Source organism: Impatiens glandulifera, chromosome 4, assembly GCF_907164915.1.
Source record: "Impatiens glandulifera chromosome 4, dImpGla2.1, whole genome shotgun sequence".
NCBI lineage: Eukaryota > Viridiplantae > Streptophyta > Magnoliopsida > Ericales > Balsaminaceae > Impatiens > Impatiens glandulifera.
Genome location: NC_061865.1, coordinates 7,909,522 through 7,920,711, shown reverse-complemented (window position 1 = coordinate 7,920,711; position 11,190 = coordinate 7,909,522). Strand labels below are relative to the sequence as shown.

General features: G+C 31.1%; 1 protein-coding gene across 1 annotated transcript; it reads right to left on the bottom strand.

Annotated features, from left to right (window-relative positions):
• Positions 1-9,690: 9,690 nt before the first annotated feature.
• On the bottom strand, positions 9,691-10,353 carry LOC124934624 (alpha carbonic anhydrase 6-like). Its single transcript, XM_047475147.1, has 4 exons — positions 10,270-10,353; positions 10,057-10,163; positions 9,836-9,938; positions 9,691-9,744 (listed from the first exon to the last, which is right to left on the bottom strand). The coding sequence occupies exons 1-4, from the start codon at positions 10,351-10,353 to the stop codon at positions 9,691-9,693; spliced, it is 348 nt and encodes a 115-aa protein (XP_047331103.1).
• Positions 10,354-11,190: the final 837 nt, after the last annotated feature.

Genomic DNA, 11,190 nt, shown 5'->3' with positions numbered 1-11,190 from the left:
GTAAGTAATTTACCATATATACATAAATATATATTAAAATAAATAAATTATATAAATATATAAATATTTATATATATATATATATATATATATATATATATATTTACATTTACATCATGGGACTCATACATTTTCTAATATGACATATATTAATAGACATATATGCATATATATATATATATATATATATATATATATATATATATATATATATATATATATATATATATATATATATACCTATAAAGTTGATTTTAAGATTTTGGGAGTACTAAAATAAGAATATAAAAAAAATAACAATTAAATATGAAAACAAATCATAATCTACACCTCCTCAATTGAAGAATAAATTTTAATTTATTAAAAAAAATTAGTGGCATGATATGGTGATGGGTAATCTTTTTTTCCCTGATCTATTCTATGATATCAAACAAAACCCCCACCCACACACAAAAAAATCCTTTTCCTTTTCCTTTTTCACATGAAGGGTCTACACATAACAAAGAAGCTATACAAAATTCATTTTTTCTTCAACACAAATTATCCCTAGTCTAATTCAATATCGGTTAACATCATATCCAAACAACTAACACTAATTTACAAAAAGAAAACAGAAAGTTTCAAACAAAATGAAAAACAATATGAATGGAATAATACTTACATAGAAACTTCACCAATTCGTGGGGTGGTTGGAGAGTATTACAGATGAATCCGGGTATTTCGACTTCAAATTCCAGATTGATGTCGTTTTACCGAGAAGATAACACCTACGGAAAATGCAGATCCTTAATTGTTACAGCATAATCAATATTCAGCCTAAACCTCAAATCTCACTATAACTCAAGAAAAAAAAAAGGGAGGATTTACAATGACTTTTTGTTGCCTTGCTCGGCCTTTTATAGATTCGCTGTTTGAGGGAGTCGCTCTCCGCGGCGGAGAGAATAAAGGGACGGAGAGAATAAAAAAAAGTGAGAGAATAAAGGAAATATATATTTTTTTTAATTATCTTCACGCTAGGTTCTAATGGTTTTGACCTTTTCGAATTGGGCTTAATTGGGCCTGCTCTGACTTTGCCCTAATTCTAGTGAATAATCTAAAAAAAATAAGATAATAAAATAAGATATCTTTTAAATAATATAATTTATAAATAATAATATTAATAATATTAATAATTATGGATATATTAAAATACCTTAATTATTAACTTAACATTTATTATTTTATTTTTCTAATATCCAATATTTTAATAAATAAATAATATCGATATTAATTTTTGTCAAACTCAATTATTATTATTATTATTTTTTAATATATTTTGACCAACTAATTTTATTTTTCTTAAAATACCTCCAAATAAAAATAATAAATTTTAGGAGTAAAAAATAAATGTCTACATTGTTTTCTTTAGACACAAATCTAATCACCTACTTAAATAAAAAAAAAAAATGTAGTATTCAGTTTATAGTTATTTTGAATGAGCTTAAACAAAATATTTAAAGAAAGACGATAATCTATAATTCAATTCACATTTAAAACCCTCTAAATTCAAACTTAAAACACTTTAAAATGAAATAAAACTCGTAACTTTGTTGTGTCACCCACCAAATTTGTCCTCGGAATTGGACTCCCCTGCGTTCTTTCTTTTTTCACCCAAAAAAAATATTTACACTAAAAAAAGAATATAATTTATCATGTAAGTTCACCGTATCTTTCTCAGTTTTCAACTTCAATTGTAATTGTTCATAGTAAACGTTGAAAAGAGTAAGTTCCATTTTCCTAAAAGAGTAAGTTCCATTTTCCTAAACTGTTTCTTACTCCATTTCACTTCCGCATCTTTGAAAATTTCCTCCACTTTTTTCAATCTCCCAAAAGCTTCCATAGCTGCAATCGTTTCTTGTCTGGTGGGATTTTTCTCGCAAGCTTTTCAGATTCTCAGCACTGCTTCTTCATCTCCGAGGTTTTCGTAAAGAGGAAGAATTACCCGTGAAGACTTACCAAGCTCTTTCATATTGCAGCCAACTCAAGAACTGCAAATGGGATAATACTAATGACTAATCAAAACCAAGAACAGAAACTCGAAAATAACATTTTTATAACCAATAAGAATCATTCAACAAGAGTTTGTTTATGCAATAATAATTAGGAAAGAAAGAAACTCATTTGCTTCCACAACTTGCAGCAAATACATTTAAAAATGACTCAAAATACTTTTAAGGAGCTACAAATTGTGTATAGATTAAGAACTAAAGTTACTAAACGCCATTTTTAATAGTTAGGCGAGCAAAACATAAGGCTACTGGCATGTTAAGGAAGCAAAAATGAAGATTTTGATGCAAGTTTTGTAAGCAAAACGATCATCTATCATTTGAATGTTCTTTTGCAGCATCGTTATTATCATCATCTGACCATTCTGGTTCGGAAAACAATTCATCCTTACCTGTAGAAGATTCAAGTTCAGAGAACATGCACCTGCCAGGGAAACAATCATTTGATCTATAATATCCCTTCAAGGCAGGGACGGAGCCAGGATGAAAAATTACCTGGGGCTGACTCTAACTTGCATCTTAGATTTAACTTTCTATGCTCCATTTTTTTTTCCATGTAATTGATACAATAAATTAATAAATTCAAACATATAAAATAAAAAATGTATGAACATTTACTTTATGAAATTATGAAACAAAATAATACATTTAAAACACACATTATTGAAGTTGTGCCCTTCTATTCTTCTTAGAATAAAATTATTTAATTATTGTATCATTATCAATGTTTTCAGACAACTCTCGTTCAATATAGACGATCATAGAATCTGTTAAAAACTCTTCTTCCATCTTGTTACGAAGAGTTGTTTTCACGAGCTTCATAGCTGAAAATGCTCGTTCCGTTGTTGCTGTAGAAACAGGAAGAGTTAAAACAAGACGAATCAACCTGTCAATTAAATAAATATATTAGTATAAGTAACAATATAGCTATATTTCATAGATTATAACAAATGATAAAATTATCTATCGATCAAATTGTAGGTTTTTGACTTATTTGTCTCAACTAATCTTCGACATAATTCAGAAATAGTTGATAAATTCTGAAATCTTTCATTGACAGGCATGTCAAGCTCATAGTGAGCCAATTGTGTTCTCAAGTGGTGCAAATCTTGTGCATCAAAATCTAGATGATAGAATTTCTCAGCAAGTTGATAGATGTGATCAACATTAAGAAGTTTAAAGTTGTCTTTAGGTTCAAAAGCACCACTGAGCTTAAGAAGTTCGACTGCCTCGTCCTTTAATCTACTATATTGAACTCTTCAATTTGAAAAAAAGAATAATTGTGTGCATCTTTATAAGAAAAACTATAATATAATATAATAATAGTTTAATCATTCTTTAAAGGGACTTTTATTCACTTTGTTTTATTTATTTTTTTAATTTAATTGGATGGAGCCCACCATAATCAAAAAATTGTTTTAATCGGATGAGAAGTTTGATCATTCTTTAAAATGACTTTTATTCCTTTTGTTTTATTTTTTTTAATTTAATTGGGTGGAGTCCACCGTAATCAAAAAAATATTTTAACTTAGGTGGGGCTGGAGCCCACCCTAGCCCATGGGTGGCTCCGCCCCTGCTTCAAGGTCCAAGGACATGCAGTTCACTTGAGGAAGATGACTAGTAGTAGCAGCAGCTTTGTCATCCCCAAAAGTGGATAATTCTGATTTAGCACATACAGCTCGAAAAGTTCTAATGTTGATGAGTCCATTGTTCCTGGATAAAATATGATATTCAAACATATCTTCAAAGAATTCAATTATTGCAAAGATCCACACCTAAATAAGGTAAATCAAGTTTCAATTTACCATTAATTTACACCACCATACTAGTTTCCTGTTCCTGCACAATCTAATAATAAACAATTTTACACTTTCTTCCATCGAAGTGGGATCACGGTTCATAAGTGAAGGATTGTTGAGACATATAAATATTTCATGTTTCAAAAACATATAAATAATTAATTAGTACCTGATATAAGAACGAATCGGGGATGTCCAAGTTTATAAATGATGCCGATTGGTCTTACTCTGATGAACCAAGTGAGCCTCAAGAGGAAACTTTTGGCCCGTTAATATTATGCTTAGAAGTTTGAATGCAAATGAATTTGTTTGAGTTCATATTCGGTTCCATTTATTTCAATGGTTCCTGCTCTGCCTTCGCAACTCAACTACATTATTATTTATTCAAGATATCAATAATATTAATCTTGTTACTTCTCCAGTTAAATATTATATGGTATATAATATTACCTTCATGACCACGCCTTCATTAATTAAGGTGACATTAGACAATATGTATTTCCTATTAACACTTGCTAAATCAGAAACAATCTCAACTCTCTTATTCGATATATCATTTGGAGACTGCATCGTTTCATTCTTACACAAACTACGTGTAAGTCACCCCATTGTTTAGGTCTCTTTTCACTGTATTCTTTGTAACTTTCCTCTCGTAACTGAACTCTCCTTCAAACTCTGCGAATTATTTGTCATAACATTTAAAAAAATGAGATTATTTTGTTGAGAAACGATCTAATCTAAACACGCGATAAAAGAAGATATAAAGATAAAGCGGTAAAGAATAATAAAGAACACAAGATATAACGAGGTTCGGCCAACAATGCCTACATCCTCGGGGAGTCGTCCATTCTATTGATATTCCATGGAATAATGGTCCAAGTAACCCTAGGTTACAATGTCTCTATTTATAGGAGTACATCAAAAGCCAAAAGACTAAACTACTACTCCTAAGCCCAATAAAGGCTTAAAGCCCAATTACAATATATAAACTCTAATTAAATATGAGCCAAAAACCCAACAATCTCCACCTTGGGCGAATACCGCGCTTTTTGAGATGTGATGAATAAATTATAAATCTCCACCTTGACGAATTTCACGTCCCTTAGGAAATACACGAGCCGTATCCATCAATCTTCACCTCCACTCCACTCAAGAGCCCTTAGAAGAATAACAATCTCCACTATTACGTATATCGCACCATCAAAAAGTTATGAGCCACACATCAATCTTCACTATTCGAGCCATTCATGAGATAAATCATTATACCTCCACTTCCGTTCAAAAGCCCTCAGAAGATAAAATCATAGAGTTTATAACACCTAGTAAATTTGACAACTACGCTACTTCAGCGACTAGAGACATTCAACAACTCTTCCCAATCTTTGTTCATACCCGTTGACATATGCGGAAACTAAAATTAACAATTCTTTATTATGTCAAAATAATCTTTACCTTTGTTTGCCACAAACTGAGTGTCTTATTTTTCAAGTCCAACAACCGACTGAAAGCAAAATACCGAATAGACCCAAGACGAACTTTCATCGTCTACTTTTTCAAAATCAGATATCTATCGAAAACTGAGGACACCCAAAACGAACTTCCATCGTCTACTTCCTCAAAATAAGATATCGATCAAAAAACGAGAAGACCCAAGACGAACCTTTATCGTCTACTTCATAACAAATAAATTAGGCTATCACGACATCTCTTTTCTCTAGCTCAAGATCTGACAAAGTATTTGTCACCCATCTTGCCTTGAACGTTGCATACTCAACCAACTTGAACCTCATACTTCTCCTTGAACACATTAACTTGCAATATGCTAGTTTCTTGAGTCCAAAAATGCCTAGCAATCCAAGAATATTATTTCGATATTCAATATCTCTCTCTTCAATTGTCTTCACCCATGCTTCAAATGATCATCTATAGTTTCTCTGAAAGAAATCGAATATCCTTTCATTTGAATTGATCGAACCTCTCATCTAGCCCCTTTTTCATGACTAGGAATCCCTATTCAAGGTCTCAATCATCCCATTCATCTAATATATGATCCACAATGTATAGACAAATAAGATAGAACAAAAGAAGTAACAAAATCATCACCTTCGAATTAACTGAGTCTCCCATCTAGCCCCTTTTTCATGACTAGGAATCTCACTCAAGGTTTTTATTTATCTTCTCACATTAGAAGATAATGCAATGATTTCTTCTCGGTCGTTTGAGAGTTGCTTTCAAGATGTCTCCACCTCAACTTATAAGTGTCTTTCATTAGTCTTCCTCTTCCTGGTCTTTCATTCATAATATGTGTTAGCTGGAATTGTTTCAATCTTTAATCACCCGCCAAATCAATGCAATCTTGCAATTTGGCCTAAAGGATTGTCATGTCAACATGTCGACAATGTTATCATCGGTAAACACCATATAAATAACAACTTTCCATACTCGATCATGTTTTTGTCAAGTGTAAAAGCACATAATCTCACCACAATCTTCATCTTGATTAGCTCTTCCAATAAGATAAGGTCATAACCAAAAAGATACAAACTTTTTGGTCCCAAATAAGTCAAATAAAATTTAAATTAGACAGACACTTTAAGCCACAGAAAAAACAAACTTCGAGACATCCAAACTTTTATCCGACCGTTGAAAATGTAAAGGAATGAGTTACCAACCCTCTCGACAAAATCTCAGCGCAATCGGACTCTGTTTGAATCTCCCATCGTCAGTTTGATGAACCCTGTGCGGCTGTAGGCGAAAATCTACTATTAGATTTTCTCTCTACCCCTCTTTTAATTTGACTTCTTCAATAACCGGTTTCCAAATAAAAATCTCTCCAAACTTATTTCAGCCGAGAATTTCTTCAAGTCAAAGCCCTCGCCATAGTGAAATAATGTCACCCATGTATGCCAAGACAACAATCGATTATAATAAAACCTCCAACTAATTTTCAATAAGAATGAAGATGTATCGTTTGTTCTCCACATTATTCTAGCAAAATCCTGCATAGAAAGAATCTAACAAACCATATATATGATTAGTGCACCCTCAACTCATACCTTAGAAATTATCATTCTTGGTAGAACCTTTGAGACATCAACACCCACTTGACAACTTCGCACCAACACTTACCGGGATTGCCAATCAAAACCTACTCATAAGGTTGATGCAAATCCAAATCCGGCCTTTAAACACACATATCAAAAATACACTCTTGCAAACAAACATTAAAGCCACCTGCTTTAATCAGAAAACCCTTTACATGTTGCATCAATTGTCTTCTATAATCTGCAACATCGAATAAGTACTCCACCTTCTTTTTCAACTTCAATTTTCAATCTCCATATTGACGAATATCAAATCTCTTAGAAGATAAATCACATATCTCCATCTTTGAGAAATTCAAGTCAAACAAGCCTTAATACAAATCCAAGATCAAAGCATACAAAGCTTTGAGAGTTTTATTTTTACTTGTGAAAATTGGAATCAAATAGGTCTTAAACCTATTGTGAAATCAAACGAGATTTAAAGAAAAAGTCTAAGTTGTTGACGCTTCAAAGATTTCTTGGCTCCTCTCTATATATTATATTATATCATAATATAATATCTATTTATATGGAATATATAGAGAGATATATATGGAATATATATGGAGATATATATGGAATATATATTGAGATATATATTTTTTCCTTTTTTATATTTTAATAGACCATATGTCTCAAATTAAAATAAGTCAAAAGAATATACCTCATCTTCTTCATTTTGGTGTCGCTGCCTACACGACGACTTTTCGTCACCTGCACCCATTGGCGCCTTCAAGAAGAATAAAAGACCATTGTCTTCTTCTCTCTTCTTCTCAAAAGAGCGTCACCCAAAATTAAGAAATATTTATCGACCGTTGACATCTCCTTAGCAATTGAAGATTTCGACTCAAATCTTCACAGCGGCTAAATCTTCTACAACCAATGTCGTTTCTCCAATAGCCATCTTCAACAAAAGCACAAATATCCAACAACTTCTTCAATGGTGGTTAGGGTTTCTATCATATCTTCACAAATAGATTAGGTTAAACATTCTCAAAACATGCTCTGATACCACTTGTTGAGAAACGATCTAATCTAAACACGCGATAAAAGAAGATATAAAGATAAAGCGGTAAAGAATAATAAAGAACACAAGATATAACGAGGTTCGGCCAACAATGCCTACATCCTCGGGGAGTCGTCCATTCTATTGATATTCCATGGAATAATGGTCCAAGTAACCCTAGGTTACAATGTCTCTATTTATAGGAGTACATCAAAAGCCAAAAGACTAAACTACTACTCCTAAGCCCAATAAAGGCTTAAAGCCCAATTACAATATATAAACTCTAATTAAATATGAGCCAAAAACCCAACATATTTTTCATCCATCTTTGGTAAAACCAAACTATGGCAAAAAGAATAAGTAATGATCGGAATGTCCTAAATCATTTCATTATTAAGTTAGGAAGCTAGAGCGACCTTCACAGTATAACTACACTTCAATATAGGATGTTCTTAATGAAAGCCAAATCTCAAACATTGGAAGATTTTAAGAAGATTAGTCTTTTATCGCCTTTCTGCTACCGGTAATTCCATATTCAAAATCAATTACTGGTTCGAAATTAAGGCTTATTAACTTCCTTGTGATGACATGTTGTATAATTTGAAGAAGCTAAGATCCAAATGTCAAGTTGATTGAAGAATCTTGATTCGAATTAATGACTGGTATAGATCACATGACCTTCAAAATATGATATTGTTAAGACCATTTTCTTGTTAAGAACAAAGATTAAATTTTTTGACACAAAATAAATCAAGATTAAATATCAAAATTATTTTAAAAGTTTACAATTATGTTTTAGCATTTTATTTTGTTTAACTAAGATAATTATAAAAAAAAAGGTAAATTAGGATTCTTATGTCCATCTATAATATTCATAATTATTATACACATCAAAGGATTACTATACATAAAAGATAAAAGTTCATTAAGGGACAAATTTAGAAACTAAGTATGGATTTGGATTTAAATGAAAAATTGTTGATTCTATTTTTAGAAATATTTTTTTTTTATGTTAATTTATATGATTTAATATTTTGTAACATAACTTAATAGACATTTATTCATATTATTTTTGACATTTTTTTTTGTTTGGTTGTTACATTTGACACAAAGACTTAACAAATTCCCAAACACCAGGTTCATGGTAAACAAAAAATTCCAACAAAAATGTTATGTCCTTGGATAGTTGGAGTTTGTGAGAGCGTTTTACGAAAATTAAGGAACTTTGAAAAATAATAGTTAAATAATTTTATAAAGAAAAAATGAAAAGAATAATAAAAACATTAACTTTGAAAGTTAGATAAAACTAAATTCCTTATAAATCCATAATACTCGCACCAAATATAACAATAATTAGATAACTTGTAATATAATAGAATAGTTTTATTCATCCGAGAAAATATATCACACATACAATTATTAATTTTATTCATAATTCCAGATAACATAATGCTTTTTATTTAATTTTAAAAATAATTGAGAACAACAACAAATTTTCACATAATAAATACATATAACAATAACCACAATAAGAAAATTACTAAATATACTCATTTCGACAAAATTAATAAAAATAAATTAATGAACAATAAGAATGAGAGAAAACACATTAAATATATTCTTAATAATCTCAATGAATATAAAATTGAAGCATTTATGTATGGATTGTGATGATCTAGCATTGCTCCCCGATTCATCGTGAATTCCCTTATGCACCACTTTTAGTTGTGAAATTAACAGTCATTATTTTCGTTATCTTATTGACCATATTTGTGATTTCCAATCTCACTCATTCTCGGATCTACTATCCCCTACCAGAATAATATCATCATCAACATCAATCTTAAACTTTTTATTATTCTTGTAAGTAAAGATATATATTCAATCGATTGAGAATGATACCTGAGTTAAAAATGAATCGGCATGTCCGAGTTTGTAAATGATGCTTATAACAACAAATTTGCCGCTCTTGCTCTTATGAATCAAGTGAGCCTCGAGATCAATTCTACAATTTGTTTATGGAATTATGTTAAAGCAAACATTATTATTCTAATATTTCACAACTCAAACTACATCCACTGTGAAATAAAAAAAATACTTTCAAACATTAGAAATAGTATTACCTTCTACCATTAATGGTATGCTCAGAAGGTGAATCACAATCACATTGTTGGAGATTGTAATCAGTTTCATTTATTTCAATAGATTCAGCATCTCCTTCCCAACTCAACTACAATATTTATTTATACATGTAATTAATAATGATAAATAACCATCATAGTTGTTTTTCAATTTAATCGATATCATTAATCACATTAATTAAACTATATATTTACCCGCATGTCATGATCTTTATTAATGAGGGTGGCATTGGATGGCTTGTAATATTTCCTTTTAACAATCCCTAAATGGGAAACCATTTAAACTCTCTCATTCAAAAGATCGATCCATTGGAGACAGCATCCTTCCATTCTTACACATGCTCCATTCTTCTCGTATATCTCCCCAATGGGCTGGTCTAGGCCTGGACAATGGGTTAGATTGACACGATCCGAAAGATATTAGTATAGAACGACACAATACATTATTATCTCACCCGGGTTATGAGTTGGACATGAGACGACATGATCACGACACAATTATGAATTTATACGATCGTAACATAGTCACGAGTCGACACGGACACAACACGAGTATAGACACGACACGAGTATAAATACGATACGAGCACGGGTATACACACGAAATGATATAAACACAACTAGTCTCATAATCTAAGCTACTAAACTTATTCCCTCTTCTATCCTAGCGGCAACAAGAGATGGATATTAACCCTAAGGTCCTGGGTTCAAGGCCGTCGGGCGGCAAGTTCTGCGCCTAGTTAAATGTTTAAGTGTGTTTGCGGGCTACATACTTAATCCGTTGTCATATTTTCTAAGCTACTAAACTTTATAGTGACATTCTCTCTAAATCTATTTAGATTCTCATTCAATAAATAACAGTCATGAGTCAACACGGACACAACACGAATATAGACACGACACGAGTATAAATACGATACGAGAGTATACACACGAAACGACATAAACACAACTAGTCTCATAATCTAAGCTACTAAACTTTATAGTGCCATTCTCTCTAAATCTATTTAGATTCTCATTCAATAAATAAATTATTATCTAATTTTATTTGAATAATTATTTGTAAGTTTTAGAACACATTTTAAATAATTGGCATTCAAATTATTATTTATAAAA

Excerpts from the sequence above, each read along its gene's own strand:
- LOC124934624 (XM_047475147.1), bottom strand. The coding sequence starts at position 10,353 with ATGGTTTCCCATTTAGGGATTGTTAAAAGGAAATATTACAAGCCATCC. Across the intron at positions 10,164-10,269 it reads ATAAAGATCATGACATGCGG|TTGAGTTGGGAAGGAGATGC; the intron begins GTAAATATATAG and ends TAAATATTGTAG. Across the intron at positions 9,939-10,056 it reads CATACCATTAATGGTAGAAG|AATTGATCTCGAGGCTCACT; the intron begins GTAATACTATTT and ends AACAAATTGTAG.